Source organism: Gymnodraco acuticeps, unplaced genomic scaffold (assembly GCF_902827175.1).
Source record: "Gymnodraco acuticeps unplaced genomic scaffold, fGymAcu1.1, whole genome shotgun sequence".
NCBI lineage: Eukaryota > Metazoa > Chordata > Actinopteri > Perciformes > Bathydraconidae > Gymnodraco > Gymnodraco acuticeps.
Genome location: NW_022992344.1, coordinates 2,055,078 through 2,072,522, shown reverse-complemented (window position 1 = coordinate 2,072,522; position 17,445 = coordinate 2,055,078). Strand labels below are relative to the sequence as shown.

At 41.1% G+C, this 17,445-nt stretch overlaps 1 protein-coding gene across 1 annotated transcript in view; it reads right to left on the bottom strand.

Moving 5' to 3' along the window:
• The window catches only part of hdac4 (histone deacetylase 4), a 200,068-nt gene that overhangs the window by 14,110 nt on the left and 168,513 nt on the right, over positions 1 to 17,445 (bottom strand). Inside the window, exons 23-26 of the mRNA XM_034208775.1 lie at positions 16,923 to 17,042; positions 16,737 to 16,834; positions 2,267 to 2,385; positions 1,477 to 1,610 (exon numbers count right to left, since the gene is read on the bottom strand). Coding sequence (XP_034064666.1) covers positions 1,477 to 1,610; positions 2,267 to 2,385; positions 16,737 to 16,834; positions 16,923 to 17,042 — 471 coding nt within the window. The remainder of the gene's footprint in view (positions 1 to 1,476; positions 1,611 to 2,266; positions 2,386 to 16,736; positions 16,835 to 16,922; positions 17,043 to 17,445) is intronic.

The window sequence follows — 17,445 nt, the reverse complement described above, 5'->3', positions numbered from 1 at the left end:
GGATTTGGGCCTTGAGTTTGACATGTGTGCTCTAAGGTGTAATTAAAAGAAATGGTCGCTGATCATATCTGGGAATTTCGCATCCACCTTTAGCATTTAAATGAATTTGATAGACCCTAGCGACATGTGATGACTTTTTAAAGACAAAACGTGTAATCACAGCAAACTCACTGAGGATGCATAGAGTTCCAAGCCCTCAAGCCACAGCATCTATCCCACCACAGTTTCAGACACACTCAAGAAAAATAGCTTGGCAAGGTTAGAAAAAGCAAGGCGAGGTACAAAACAGCTTTCTCACAAAATACGCCACAAAATAAAAGTGCATTTTTTTGTCCAGTTTTAGTGTTAAGAGATCAAATGGTTTGTGGTCAAAATAGCAACAGATTACGAGTGGACTTTGGAGACACAAGTATGCACAAATCATTCTCACAAACTCTATTGCCCATGCCCTTAAGCTTCATCATCTTCATACGGTACCACAATTCAGTAGTGCTGAAAATATAAGCACTGAGATATCTTGGACCCATGATAATGGAGGGAGAAAAAGAGTCTGAGCAGCCTGTCCAAAAAAGCACTCCAGCCTCTTCATTAGCTGGAAGAAAAGAGTAGGCGTCTTTGAGGAGATGCTATTCTGTTTAGCGCCATGAATCACAGAGCGCCGTTGTTTGTTCTGTTCCATGGCCCAACCGACACAATTAACCTTCTGCCTGGAAATCCTTTGCCTCTGACGTGTTTGTGCGTGTGTCTGTCTTTGTGTAGCGTGTGTGTGTGTGTGTGTGTGTGTGTGTTGCGCTGACTTCCTCTCTGAGTGGAAGAGATGGTTTTGGCCCATGTAAAAGAGTACTGTTTTCTGAGATATCTAGGTAACAAGTCCATCAAATCCTTATCCTGAACCCTTAATGTGTTTGGCGGTTAAAGACATTTTCGTTGCCATCTTGTTCATTCAGTTCTAGCGTAAGAATGAATGTGAAACATTTTAATTAGAATTGTATGCTCACTCAATGACTTGCTTCTGGAAATGTAGCCGGAAATAAAAATCAGAAGCAAGTTGAGTGACCTAAACATTTCACGCTGACAAGACAAATAAACCAGATGCTCTTCATCTGCTTGAAGCCCTGCATGTACACTTCAAAGCAATCAAACATAAAACTACACTGATGTGGCTGTTAATATTGCTTATTGATTCATTCATTTGAACTGACTTTTAAAACCACAACATTTCCTTGCATATCTTATAGCAGTAATTGTAAATCTAAATAATTTACAGTTTCAGGGAAACCACCCACATTACAAAAGTAATATGCCTTTTTACGCAGCAGGGATTAACCAGGCACTACATTTTTATGTTTGGAGTATTCACATCATAAACTTCAGTCCATATTTGATCTCATATGTATGTATTTGTTGAGTCTTAGTGCCTTGCTTTGGGTTATTTTGATAGAAATCTATCTCTCCTCCTCTCGGCTTTCATCTTACCTCATTGCCAAGCAGGGCAGAGACGCAGGCTTCGGAGGCATCACATATGGCTGTGAGGTCGTGACCCCCCTCCAGGGCAAGCACCAAGCGACCGCCTGCCAGAGCCATCAGCTGCCTGGTCAGGTAGCCGAAGCCTGGATGCACAGGAAATGACAGCAAATAGAGGGCAAGGAAAGAAAGGGAGGGAGAATGAATACTGCTGTTCAAGCTCTAACTTCCTTTTTGGATATTGATCAAAGAAAAAAAGAGAAATAGGAGGCTTGAGAAAAGGAGTGACTGCATCAGAGAGAGGAAGAGAGTGAACCATGGATTTACTTGGGGCCAAAACACAAACTATAATATGAGCCAGGTTTAATTTTAATAAACGCGGCTTTGCATTTAGGCTTGGTCGCAGTCTTTGATCTTTTTTCTTTCAGGAGGAGGGGAGCTTTGATATATGCATTGGGACATACTTTTTTCTCCCCTAAATTCTCCCCATATCCCCTTTTCCTGCAATCCTCTCTAACCACCCATATCACCCCCTTAACTACCAAGACCCCTGCTCTTATTTGAGATTTTAGACAAGCTCTTTGCTTGCATGCCAAGGTCTCAATCTGCAAGTCAGAAGGAACAAATAAACACAGGGGCTTGTGTTTGTGCATCTGTCTGTTAAATTGCACAGGCAAAGTGATATTAACGACATGTGTGAGACTCATGCATTAACATTTGTGTGCAAGTTATTTTAGCAAATGTGTATGTATGGCTTAGTAAACAGAGAATGATTAACAGGGTAACTGTGGTGAGCACTTACATTTGGCTGTGAGTTTGTATCCTCCCAGGGGTGGAGCGTGTCCGTCGACCGCATCAAAGCCTGAAGATACCAGAACCACGTCTGGGGCAAACTCGTTGGCAATCGGCATAACCACCGTCCTAGAGAAAAACAATGTCAACAAAATAATATATCGTATAAGAGAGTTCGTATAAGCCAGGGGTTTTCAAAGTGTGGGAAGGTGAGCCTCCCCTCAGAGAACATAAGAACAGCCGCGCCCCCCCCCCCCTCCCAATTATTATTGCTATTTTTATTATTATTAGGGCGCTTTCACACTGCGGTACTTTTCCCACAAAGGTTCATGTGAACTCTTTTATCGCGTTCACACCAAAAAGAGCCGGTACTAAAATTAGTTCATGTGAACCTTTGTACCCCCACTTTCGAACGGCTCTTTTGTGAGAAAAGAGCTACATTTCTGATTGGCTGGAAGGATTGCAAACCACGCCCCGTAAAACTCCCAAAAAGTTTTGTGAAGCCGCCATTTTATTATCCTCGCATTAGCATTATTAGCATTAGCATTAACCCAGCGCAGAAACGCAGAGAGACTAACTTAAGGCAACACAAAATAAAACATGGGAGTGGTGGAGATGAGTAGGTGTCGGCGTTCTGGCGATTTACTCGGAGGGCTTCAGTAGAAGCTGCTGGGAGTCCCAGCAGCTTCTACTGAAGCCAGTCCCTAACTCCGGGGACTTCCGGCCGGGGACTTTGGGCGGCAGTATACGCCGTGAAGTGGTTTGCGACCTGCCAGTAAACCCAAAGCAGAAGAAGAACAAGTGACGTCAGCGGCTTCATTTGCCTAATCCACCCCCAGGGACTTTTTCCAGTGTGAACGCGATCTGTACTTAGTTCATGAGAACTAAAGAGTTCTCATGAACTAAGTTCACATGAACCTTTGTGGGAAAAGTACCGCAGTGTGAAAGCGCCTATTGTTGTTGTTGCTATAATGCAATGAGCACGCCATTTGAAATTACTCCGACTGTTTCTCTCTTCTTGTCTCGTCTCTGTGTGTGTGTTTGAATCTATCACTGACAGCACCGATTTGATTGGCTGAGTAGCGTCACCTCCTTAAAACATTAAACAATAACTTTTTTAAACCTTTTTCAACATTAACATTAACATTTTCAACATCGTGGATAAATCCTTATATGCTCCCGGCAACACACTGAACGTCAACTTTGCCTCCTTATTACACTCACCTCTACTTTAGTGGGTACGATGAGTTTGCGTTAGGGGTCGACCGATATATCGGGGACGATATTCCGGGGCCGATATTCCGCATTTGACCGATTATCGGTATCGGCCTTTTTTTTATCAAATTGCCGATAAAACTTTGGCTCTGATGCGGCTGTTTCTCTGAGATGGGTCTGGCTGCAGACCGCAGCAAGGAGGCGGATCGTATAGGGGCGGATCGTATAGGGGCGTTTCCTAACTTTTTGTATCCAATAGAATAATGACACTCAGCAGAAATACATACTGTCGGTGACAGTAATGCAATTTAAGGGATTCCAGCTGCTTTTATAAATCCTCGCAGAATAAGTCATTCGTTCTTTCACGATTGCCAAACAACAAGTTGAAACAGCGGTAATAGTATTTTCCAGAGATGCATGTTTATATTTATTGTAATGTCATTTTTCTTAACACACAATTGTCTCGTTATCAAAGTACAACATCGACTGTCCAACCTCGTTAAGCGTTAATAAAGTAAATAATAGTTGTATGTGGTAAAAATGTTTGTGGTATTAAATGCTAACTTAGCATGATGCTATAAACACGTTGGCCTATAGTCCCGTTTGCAACCAGGCCTACTCTACTGTTGTAATAACGTTAAGCTTAGATAGGTTAATAGATTATCAGGCTCGGTAACAATACTGATTTGTGTTACCAAAGCTGATCATCTAATTGACCTAAGGTTAGCGTATATGCTGTGATGCTAACCAGCACTTAGCATGATGCTAGTGTACTGTTGTATTATCTTGGAAATATAAGTAGGCCTGCCCTACATACTGTAACTTAATCAAATAATATGGTATGGATTCGGATAGACAACATGGCTAGCTTGGTTGGTTGAATTGAGTAATAAGATGTGCGGTACTGATTAAGGTTGTAACTGTAACAGTTTGTAACTACTAGTTGTAATGAACCAGACGAGAGACGGACGCATCCTTTCAGTAAATGTCGGCTGCTAATCAATATGTAAAAATAACACTTCGGATGTGTCTTCTATAATTATGTAACATTAGTTATGGCATCATCAGAAAAGATGAGCTGGCAGGATTCTGCAGCATTGACTGTTTCTATGATGCTGGAGGCACCTTCCAAGAATAAAATGTTTGTTTAATAAAGACTTTCCTCTTTGTATGTACTGTATATATTTTTTATTTTTTTATTAATCTTACCACCAGACACAACATGAACAAATGAATGATACACATCAGGACAGTAACTTAAACTTCAGTATTTTAGGTGTACAGAAACCTCTACTCATGTTGTTAAATGATATACAGCAATATCTTCCATAAAACGTAGTTGATTGATTTGAATAATAATTACTACCACTGCACAAACAGTGAAAAATGATATGCCTACAATTGATGAATTTGTCTTCTCTGTGGGTTGTATACTCATCATTCTTTATGCAAATGAATTATAATTATTATTTTTCAAAGTTCGTTTATGATTCATTCAAAGCATTAAAATAAATGAGAAACAGAGAGCGTCATATACCTTTAAGAAATACGTGGGGGCGGGGTTCATAACCCTTTAGGAAACGCCCCTATACGATCCGCCCCTATACGATCCGCCTCCTTGCTGCGGTCTGCAGCCAGACTCTATTGGTTTCTCTGGCTGCAGTCACCACTCTGTGTACACGAGCAATGTCCCGCCCACAGCGCTATCTGATAGGCTATTACTGAAGATTTTCCGGGCGGGAGACAGCCAGAGAGGCGGGACCTTCTCAGATTACAGGCAGGTGCGAAAGAACGCAGACACAGACTGAAGCAAGCAGCAGCGCTGAGCGGCAGAGCCATACATGTGTTAAACCAAAGTTCAATAAACATCCCAATCCCCTATGCTGAAGTTGCAAAAACACCACGATCTTATGATCCAATTCTATCAGTTTCCCAGTTACACAGGGACGCGGGAAGTCAGTCAGAGTTGGGGGTGCGTGAAGCGTCTCGCAGCGGAGTAACTGTGGGGGGGGGGGGCTGCGAGTGGAGCCTTGCAGTTTTTCAGGTTGATATGTGAAGCTCATTAGCTAGCCAACATGTATCTAGCAAATGTTTAGCAAAATATTAGAAGTGAGGCTAATAGACTAACGTTAGGTCTACTGTAATAGCCTCACTTTTAATAGTTTGCAAAACATTAGCTAGCACTAGTGTTTTGCAGTTGCTAGCAGTTTATTGGGATTTTATGCTAGATAGACAGATATAATAAATTAAGCATTATTGTTAGTTAAGCATGTCAGCCTGCAGCCCCACTTCTTGTCTCTCTCTAACTCATTGCAGATGACTGCACTAAAGAAAAGGGCACAGAGAGGAAACCAGTTGTAAGATGTTTAAAAGTTCATTAAACATAATATATGCTTAAATGCATTTCAAAGAAGTTGTGTTGAGTTGTGTTGGAGTTTGTGTTATTCTACATTTTGACACCAAGATTTTCTGATTTGACTGCAAATGTATATCGGTTCCAAATATCGGTTATCGGTCTCCTTGATTACTAATAATCGGTATCGGTCTTGAAAAAGCCATATCGGTCGATCCCTAGTTTGCGTCTTTGATGCGCACAAGCGGATGATGCGGTGATCAGAGTCCTGCATCAGGTCGGGTACCCCCGAGTAAAACAAAGAAGATGCGGGTCGGGTCGCGGGTGTTGCATAATAAATATATTTAAACAATGATAATGTAATTTAATGTTTAAAGATACAAGCGGCCTAGATGGGTTTTCTCCGCAGGGTGGCTGGTGTCTCCCTTAGGGATAAGGTGAGAAGTTCGGTCATCCGGGAGGGACTCGGAGTTGAGCCGCTCCTCCTTCGCGTCGAAAGGAGCCAGTTGAGGTGGTTCGGGCACCTAGTTAGGATGCCACCTAGGCGCCTCCCTAGGGAGGTATTCCAGGCACGTCCAGCTGGGAAGAGACCAAGGGGTAGACCTAGGACCAGGTGGAGGGATTATATCTCTTCGCTGGCCTGGGAGCGCCTTGGGATCCCCCAGTCAGAGCTGGTTGATGTGGCCAGGGAAAAGAAAGTTTGGGGCTCTCTGCTGGAACTGCTACCCCCGCGACCCGACCACGGATAAGCGGGAGAAGATGGATGGATGGATGTTTAAAGATTCCTCAGACCTCTCCCCCGCGGGACCGCGCATTACCTCTGCACCGCATCAATCTGCTGCTGAGCGCGCCACATTCTAAATGGCTGAGGTGAAGCTCTCTAGCGGAGAATACCAACTCTTCCTCAAGAGCAAAATCCAACGTCTGGGAGGCTTTTGGTGTCATCCTAGATGGAGGAAAATAACCAACATCCCACGCTTTTTGAGCCAAATACGCAACTGTGTGTGTTAATTGCATGTTTTCACTGCTCGTAGGATATGCGGGTTCGGGTCGGTTTGCGGATCTTGTGCCGACGGGTCGGGTCGGTTTGCGGAACTAATTGGCAATATGTGCGGGTGGCGGGTTCGGTATTACACGTCGCAGGAGGGGTGCGGGTCTTGAAAATCAAACGTAAAACGGGGCCCTATTATGACAATTCAGGTACAGATTAGCATTTTGTGCCTCTACTCTGAAATAATTAAACGCTTTAATGTTCAAAAAGGTCTTTATTTTTGTCATACTTCCTGTGCTGCAGCACCTCTTTTCACCCACTGTCTGAAACAAGAGCCCAGTTTGCTCTGTTTGGTTAGCTGGCTGGCTCTGTTGTGATTGGTCAACCAATTAGTGAAGTCCGGCTCATTAGCCTATCACGTACAATGTGTTGGAGAACTAGACAATAGAAGCGTGGGTGAAACATGGTGTTGGAGAGAAACTCCCTCTGGAGGGAACTCTGGGTTTTAGTTATTCCAGATTATTTACATGCACAAAAACCTGTATAACGCACAACAGGTGAGGGATAACACATCTTCTTTAAGGAAGATTGCTGATAGTCACATCCTTCTAAATCAAGACTATTAAAAAGTCTTGCTGCATTTCATTAACAGATATTGTTGCAGCTGCAAGTTTAATAGGCTGGCTGAATGACAAATTAACTGGGCTACATGTAGCCAAACATGATTTGATCAAAAATGTGTTTAGCTTGGAATTTTAACTGCACTCTTTTTTTTTTTAATAAAAAACTTAATGGAAGTTGTTAAGCTGCATATATGACAATTGTATTGGAAAAAAGTAGAAGTAACTGCTTCAGAATACATTAAATGCATTTTCCAAGATAGAAAAAAACAGTTCCCAAACTCGCTCACAAGAGTTATCAAAACAACAAAGCCTATAGAGCAGGGGTGCCCAACCTTTTTTGAACCGAGAGCTACTTTTAAAGTTGCCAGTCTGCCTAGATCTACCAGTCCAAATAGAGAGGCGTAGCCATTACTACCAGGTAAATACACACTTCTACTTGTATAAAACTGACCTTTGTACGATTAATACTTCATAAAATACTGCAGATGCTTTATCATACCTTTTTCTAATCTACACACGTACAAGTATTTAACTGAAGTTACACAACAGTGTTGTTGATACAGAGTTGGAGTTTATTCACACATCACATACTACAGTGGGTGATGTTTTCAAGAAACATTGAACAGTGCTGCCACATATGACACAAGAAAAAAGAAAAGACTCTGAACTCTTTCTTTGCCATTATATAAAAATAGTGTTGCTACAAAAGTAGCAGTTAGTTAGTTAGCAGTTAATTAGTTAGGCTTACTAATAAGACAACTCAGATCTGAAGCTACACAGGAATCTGCTGCCAAAGTGCAATAAAAAAGACAAAATTAATAGAATCAAACCCTTTTTTTGTTGCATTTTAGTAAAGTATAAAAAGAAATGCCTTTAAAATAGGATGCAAGCAACACTAGTTTCTTAACCTGAATTGATAATAGACTATAATCAATTTAAGTTTGCATTCTTATACCATTTTGTACAATAATTATAATGAATAAGTTCAAACAAACTAAAACTTACAGCAGATTAATAACGGTATCTAACTTGAGTTTTTATTATATCAAAAACCTGTTGAAATGCTACTGTTATTTTTACTGTCCCCCAAAAGCCCGTCGGCAGCCTCCAGGAATGCTTCTTACACAACTTCGCCGTCTTTGAAAGACTTCATGTGTTTTGCAAGAACGTGACTGACACGATAAGATGCTATGGTAGCAGCCTTGCTCTTGTTGTTGGGCCTGGTGAAAATGGACTGCTGTGCATTTAGCTGTGCTTTCAGGCCCCTCCCCTTTTGGGAGCGTAGGGCAGAATTAGGAGGGAATTCCGTCTCGTAGCGTTTGTGCACTGTTTTGAAATGCCGCTCCTAAATTACCCTTCTTCGATAAAGCCACGCTCGCATTGCAGATGAGACAGATGGACTTTGAATTGGAATAGATACACAAATAATCATCCTCCCACTCGAAGTGAAAATTATATATTTTGGGCTTTCTTGCTTCTGCCATAATTGCGGTCTTGTGTGTGTGCGGACTGTCACTCCTGTTGACACGGACAATGTCAGCGAACTAGTGCACTGCCCACCAGCCACGCCCCGACACAGGGGTCACGCTGGCCAATCACAAAGCTTTGATGCGTTCAAGTGCATTATTCTGGCACAGGAAGATTATGTTATAGGACGTTAACGATAAAACTGAATATTGTTGTTCTATTTTTAGACACATCTCGCGATCGACTGGGAATCTCCCCGCGATCGACCGGTCGATCGTGATCGACTGGTTGGGCACCCCTGCTATAGAGCCAACATTTCAAGATAAAAAATGGTGCAAGTTTAACAACCTGTCAGTCAGAGCTGAACATACAGAGAAAATCAAGGGGTACAAGAAGTGAAGAGGGCAATGTCTATGGCCCTTGCCTCTTTTAGCATCACTACAGTAAGTGAAATTACCTTTAAAATAAATGTCAAGACATATCAATTTACCCTTAAACATATATTTTACTCTATATGTTATTACTATATATGTTATAATGACAACAGTCTTTCGTAAGTTTTAGGAAACAATATAGTACACAATATTTAAGTAAAGAGGAGAAATTGAAGGATGGATTTAATTGCATGTGTGTGTATGTTAAGTGTGCACAATCATTCTGATCCTGGATAGGTGTGGTCAAAGAGTGCCATTTGTGTATAACCTTCCTATAACACACAGCTGGTAGGGAGGGAGTGCTTGTATGCAATTTGTCATACATATACATCCACTGAACAGTATGACTGTGTTGTGATTCACTGTAAATTGTGGTTCGAAAATAAAGTCTGGTTTATGACCCTGTTGGAAAAAACAACCATCATATGATATTGGTGTTCTACACAAGATTAGATAACATCACATGCAATTAGACTAGCTTGATAGAACTTTCATAGTTTCACTTTAAAAAAAAAAAAAAATGAAAATCATTACATCAATTAATCCAATTCTAGAAAAGGAAATATATGTATTTCTTTAAGAAAAATATAAAATGACTGATAATGAGTACGTAGTTCATAAATAGTTATAGACTTCCCAAATTGCAAAACCAGTGGTTTGCTCTGATTTGCTCAGAGCCTACACATTATTTTCCGGGGGTCTAGGATATTTGGGCGAGCAGTGTTTTGCTGAGGTCGGCGAGTGACGGAGTACCACAGGGTTCCGTCGTAGGTCCTCTGTACTTTGCCAACCTCAGGAACATGGTGATGGTTTGCCGGCTGTGGGCAAGCAGCGTGCCCTGAACTCCGGAGGCCACCGTTTTTTCCAGCCCTTTTCTACCACCAAATTATAACCCTCAACTGCACAGACCACACCCCCCGCCACAACACAACACCCATGCGTACACACAGCTGTCTGAGGGAGAAGCGGGAGGTAGTATTAGGAGCTTGTTGGTAGTCACAGACAGAAAAGGATACACTGTGTGCGTGCGTCACTCTATGTTAGCATGCATCTGGCAATATTTCAGAGAAAAACATCATGTAAGAAGATGAAGGAATAGGAAGGAGGAAAAACAAAGTTGAGTAATAGAGTTAAAACTACAGTATATGGAAATATAAAATAAAATAGAAACCTAGGGGGAGGAATTTAAATGAAAACATGGAATAATTCAGATTTAGTAAGTTCATGAATGAGTGGATGAAAGATTTAAAATTATACATTAACATGATTTGTTATTCCATCAGTTCAAGAGCTTTAAAAGGGAGTCTACAAAATTAAGTGAAATTAACGATCAGACTTTTTAGCTCTAGTTTCAGATTTTATCACATGTGTTGAAGGTTTCCCTCCTCTTTCTCCCTTACTCAATAACTTACATTCACACACATCCTTGGCCACTAACATTTGGTCCATAAAAGACCCAACACTAAAGGGAGTTGGCCACAGGCATGCATGTGGGCTGACACACGGCGCATTGGGGAAACCTTGACCGCCAAGGATACTTTACTGAGGTCCTCCCCTAACCCCCCTCTTTAAACTTGAACACAAACAGAGACAACTTTGGCCGCGATGAGGAATCCTGCTGGTGTCATCAGTTATAGCCCCATCCCTTGGAATAACATCCTAACATTTAAGAAAATAAAAACCCACAGTAATCAATTAGCAGGCTGGCAGGAAGGGAAACTAGTGGTTTTAGTGAAGACTAAGTGTGTGAATCAGAGGGTATGTATGTGGAGATGAAAAAGCCTCTCTGTTAATTAAGGGAAGGGAGAGTTTACGAGTGAGCAAAGCTACGGGGCATCGTGAGTGAAGAGGTTGCAATCTAAACCAATGCTGGCTCTCACACCTAGATCTTTCCGTGAGTGGAATTACTTTGGAAACAATAGATTGTAAACTTTTGTTTAGTATTGTTTGGTTTACTTAGCAACAGGTGCATGTGTCAGTGTCAGCTGAGGAGTCGCAGTCATGAAGCAGTTTAAAATCGTCAAAATCCTTAAAGCAGGGCCCGAAAAACACTTGGGTCCTACAATTTTCAGCTTCCCAAGCATGACATCATCAGGGTCATCTTCTTAGACTTTAAAGCATCTGCCAAATTACTTTAAAATTATATTTAGACTGTAATGACAGACAATAATTAGGATGAGTTTCATCGAAACTAAATATGTGTCAAGTGCATAGACATAAAAAGTAATTCTAACCACCAAAAAGGCACTGTTGCTGTTCTGGAAATCAACTAATCCTATATTTGCTGCTGCTTGGCCCATTGCAATAATATTTCTTTCTAAAACTAGAAAACATTTCATTAAAATGTCTGTTATACCACTCGACTTGACATAGGAACCTTTCTTGTCCTAGTTCTAGAGCCTTGGATAACACGGGAAAGCATTTGATTGTAGTTGGGGATTTGTTTATTGATAACCTTATAGGACAGCTATTGCATTGTAACTGAGTGTATTCTGAAACATCTAAGGTTTAATGAAATGTATATGTGGGCTTGTGACCTGAAAGAATTTAAAATATGCATGTTTACTTGTGTATTGTTGTTCATGTTCATATTAGTATTTTGTGCCTCTATTGTGACATGTTTCAATGCTTTAATGTTCAAAAAGCTCTTTTTTTCATACTGCCTTTTGCTGCAGCACCTCTTTTCACCCTCTGTCTGAAACCAGAGCCCAGTCTGCTCTGATTGGTTAGCTGGCCAGCTCAGTTGTGATTGGTCAACTGCTATCTTCCGCCCCTTAGTCTATCACGTACAATATGTTGCAGTGCTAGCCAATAGGAGCGCAAGTGTTTCATAGTGATGTCAATATGTTACGGAGATAAACAAAGGAGTCCAATGGAGGCATCTCAGGAAGGAGGATAGTGTCTGGGAAAGAAACTCCCTTTTTTTTATAGCCTTTTCAGACTATGTACATGCACACAACCTATATACCACTCTACGGGAAAGGGAAAACACCAAAAAGGCATAACAGTATCTGCCAAAGTGTGTTTGTAATGGTAGGTGAGCGGAATATTGTCAATAAACTGAACAAAAAAGAGTAATGTGATGCATTAGTTAATGTTATACAATCTCCCTTTGCCGATCAAGCCTTCCTAAAATTGGACTGTATTCATTAGTCTATTACATTCACAAGGCTATAACCCAGTAAGTGCCTTTTTTTTTCAATTTTTTCTTTTCAAAATTACTGCTTTTCTGATCCTGATGGGCGCATTTAGCTTTTGGCAATTTTCATCCAACAGGATTTCAAGTACACACAAATGTGCTCACACCGGTTATTGCTGCAGTAGGTCTTGGCATGGTGGTAACATTTTGAGCCAAGGAAAACTTCCTTTTTAAAGACTATCATCTTTGTGTGATTACTCTAGTCCCTAATTATCTTTTTTTCCACATCTTGATTATGCCTTCATATCCAATGCTCTCCAGGTTTCTAACATGGGGAGCAAAGGGCTGAAATGTGGCATTGGTGGTGGACCGCAAGCTGCAGATAAGCATTTCATATTTCTAAACAGATGTAAGATAAGTATTAATTTCTTTAGGGTTGTATGTTAATATATACAATACAATCAATTATTTATTTAATATTCTAACTAACTCATGTGTTATCACTTCAAGAAGTTAAATGTGCCTTATAATGCTCATTTTCAGCTTCTTATTTGTATGTTGTGTCTCTACTGTGACATGTTTACATGCTTTAATGTTCAAATAGCTCTTTATTGTTTTCATACTGCCTGTACTTCATCACCTCTTTTCATCCTCTGTCTGACACCAGAGCCCAGTCTGCTCTGATTGGTCAGCTGGCCGGCTCTGTTGTGATTGGTCAAACACTAAGAGATGCCCCGCCTTTTAGCATATCATGTAAAATGTTTTGGAGTGCTAGCCAAAAGAAGCACGAGTAATATGGAGGCGTGTCAGGCGGGCGGAAAGGACACAGTGATTTAAGCCTTTGCAAACCATTGATATGCACTAAACCTATATAACAAACTAAAGAACAGGGAAAAAAAACAAAAAGCATAATAGGGCCCCTTAAACAAAGTGTAATCACATCTTGTGTTGAGTTTCTGTTGTGCAAAGGCATAAAAGCAAGTTTTTGGAGAAAAAAAAACCTCACCCAAGCACTAAAGGGTTAGGAGAACCCTTTTTCTACACTATGTTCTTTAAACATCAAACCAGTCAACAAAAGGTTAATCTGCAAACTTCAAGGCTTTCCTCTCCGTTCATAAAAAAAATAAAAGTTGAGGAGAGCCGTAGAGGAGAGAGAGAATAAGAGAGCGAAAAACTCACACACGCACACTTACACTTCAAAGCCCTGTCATCTGGCTCTGCGGAGAGCTGGTTTGAATTAAGTTTAATTCTCCTCCTCTCTCGTCTTTCCAAGTTCATGGCAAAGTAGGGAGTGAGGGGAGGAGGATGAGGAGAGAGAGAGAGAAGAGAGAGAGAGGAGAAGAGACGAGAGAGAGAGAGAGAGAGGAGAGAGAGAGAGAGAGAGAGAGAGAGGAGAGAGAGAAGAGAGAGAGAGAGAGACGGCGCTTCTGGTTTTCATTAGGGCCAATTTTCTTATCTTTTTTCTCTCTGTTTCTGGAGGCTCTGAATTGATCCCCTGCAAATGCAACGTGGCACAGGCCAGTGGAGGAATGGGAAGGTGCTTGCTGCGAGGGACGCATCCCGTCCCACAAACTGGGAGGGAGGAAGAAGAGGGCGGCAACACACAGATAAACAATGACATTCAAAGAGAGAGAGAGGCTGTGTGCATCAGGTGTTGTTCCACATGTTGTTGTAAATGCGTCGATGTGAAAGCTGCATGTGGGATTATTTGTGCATCTGTGTTAATTAATTCATGAAAACCAGGATTCTCTGCATTTTCATGAGCTTGTGCTTTACATGTGTGTGTGTGTGGTAGATATATGAGCTGTGAGACAGGTTTGCTGCTGTCCTCTGGGGCCTATGAATTGTCCTATACTTCTACAGCCTCGGGGGATTAATGGCGCCATGGTCCGAGGTGAAACACACCCAAAACTGGAGTTCTCTTTTACTTGATATCTTTGGACTGCTTCCATCATTTTCATTTAATAGCCTACAATTACATAAACAAAACATACAAACACAGTTAAAGCCTCTCCACATGCATGCAGCCATGACCAAACATACTAAAACTACTGTGTGAAAAAGGGTTTTGAATTTGATGTTAACAAAGTGGGCTGGTTTCACTGAAGTGCACTGCATACCTTAATAAGAATACATCAGCTCAAATACAGATGAAACATCTCCAACATAATGTGTTTGCAAGACTTAAAAAGGGGCACTCCAATTTTAAACATGACATTCAAAGTCATCATCACAAGGAGTAAAACGCAGCCAGTGAAAAAGGTTTTACAATATCCCTTCTCTGGCTTTCCAAAGTTTGAAAAATAATAACCCTGAAGATGTCATCAGCGTTATCTAATCTGGGGCTCGACACTTAAGTGTTTAAAGCCTCAATTACAAAAAGTGGTATTTTAAAAAAGTGGTTATTTAGGAATAATTTAGTTTGAGTATAATTGCAGGAACCTGTTTTTCCTTTTGTTTGCTCGATATGGGAACTAACAATCTGAATACTTATTGCATTTTAACTAAATGGCTAGAGTTCAAAACTTTAAGAGCAATAATAAATAAATTGTTATCAACAAGCTTATACAGGTTAGTAATGAACACGTATAAACTGCACATCTATCTACAAATGAAGAACAAACCGACATGCCCGTTATAATCGAGCAGTTACTATTGTTATTAAACAAAAAAAAGGACAGAATAGATTGTTAATAAATAAAGCATAGTTAGCAAAGTAAATGTTTATTTCAATTTAACCTAAAGTGTGGCCCTTTACAGCAGCCTCTGTGGCCCCGGAGATGCAGAGAAAGCACAGAAAGCTGTGGAGAGTTATTCTGCAACCGTTGCCATTCACAACATTTGTGAAGAATTGTAGCAGAATATCATATTGTCTATCAGAATAAAAGTGAGTGTTTTCATTTTCCACTAATTGTTTGATTTATATATTTTAGCCAAATATTAAAATAAAATCCTAGATGTCATGCGTGTCAAAGCTAGACATCTCAGGTAAAAAATACCATTAGCACACAGGCCATGCGCTTTTTTCAAATGAATGTAAATACTGAATTGTATTGGGAATTCTAAGGAAACTGCAACAGCTTCAGTGATGGCTTATAAATAATGTCTGTATGATATATGTATATTCGGTGGTTGTCATCAGTGCATTATGTACACATGTGTGGAAAGAGGAGGATGAAGGGGAAAGAAACAATAAAAAGTGAGGGCACACAGGGGTCTGGGGTGCATTAACAGAGAGAGGTGTGCTTCCGGGGGTTTGCGTGCCGAGGGCTGTGAGAAGACAGCGGCGCCTGTCGGTTTGAAGGGTTTGGCACGGGGCCAGAACATGGGTTCATCTTCAAAGAGCGCTGGAACCAATCCAGACCTGCTCCTTACCGGAACCAGAGATGGTGATGAGACATGAACATGTCTGTGGTGAGTCCATGCCTTTCGAGCTGGGTGTGCGTATGTTGTATGTGTGAGGTTATAAATAGCTCTAGAAAGTGGACCTAATAGAAATCAGGCCTGGCATTAGGAGCAGCTCCCTTAATACTCAACAGCCCCCAATGGATCGTTTGTCAAACTGTGCACTACAGAGCACTCCATCAACACCTTTAGCATAATACCTATACACAAATTAGAATGCAGAATTTGTACGGAACTGGACAACATTTGTAAATGGGGAGCAGTTTTGATTTGTAGATCGATAAGAATTGACCAATCATGTTTGAGCGGGCTTTATTTGCATGGTAAGCAGTTGGTGTAGAAAGAACCTGATGTGCAAAACAGAAGGGCACTTTTCGGAACACATTTGCTATTTGTTTTTGCTTTTTATATTATTTTTGAAGTGGTTACCATTTGTAGTCCAAGCAGTTTTGACAAATCATGTTTTTGCAGGCTTTGGTTGCATGGAGGTAAACAGTTTAAAAATATAAGGTACAAAACACAAGTGCCCATTTCGGAGTGCTTTGCTCTCTTTTATTGGTTTATTTTCACTCATTTGCAGAGATGTATAGAGAGCTGTCAACGTCAGCTCTCAACCCAGACTACGTCTACATTTGCTAATCATACTGCAACAAAAGGAACACCGCATTGAAGACGAAGCCTTTGCCTCGATATTTCCTCGAAATATTGGCCGTTGAAGCAAGAGGCTAACTTGTCATCGGACCAGTAGTTGATTGGTAATATTTTAGCACCACAATGTATCTACATCTACAGTTGGACCACCAAAATTAGAGAGAATATTTCTCTAAAGTAGCATGTGATATCAGGGCCTTACCTAAAAGCAGCCAGGTACTCCACGTCACCCATGGGAGGTTCAAGTCCTCCTGTAAAGGCCATGTTCACGTTGAAGCCTACGCCTGCTTCACTGCCCACCTGCAACACAAGAAACATAGGCACCCAGGTTACTTTAAGCAAAAGGGAGACAGGCAGCCAGAGAGATGGACTGGGGGTCCTTTCCCACCTCCTCAGGTGCTCCACTGCCAGGGAAGAAGTTCCCATCATCAAAGCGATGCAGCGACAGGTAGAGAACATTGGGGTCTGCGTAGAAGGCCTGCTGGGTACCGTTACCATGGTGGACGTCCTGGAAACATTGAAAAGGGATGGGTTAGGAGAAAATGTAACAGAGAGTGGTGTGCGAGGTCTGTAAAAATGAGGGAGCAGCTCTAGAGACATAAGAGAAGCCGACTTGTCACCAGAAGGACATCAGATGATTGGGTTGAACAGATCGACAATCCGTGTGTAAATGTGTAATCGGTACATTTTGAAAACCTTTCAAAAATGAAAAATAAGAACTGTTCACACAATTAATATTGAGACAAATCGACCTTCGTAGTGCACTAAGACAAACTGAATGATGATCAGAGACTTCTAGACAGACATGTACCTCAGCTGCTCTGATATCAAAATAAGATGGTCAGCAGGATTCAATAAAACACTTCAAAGGTTATTCAAAAAAACATCAGTTGAATGACCTCATTGTCTCT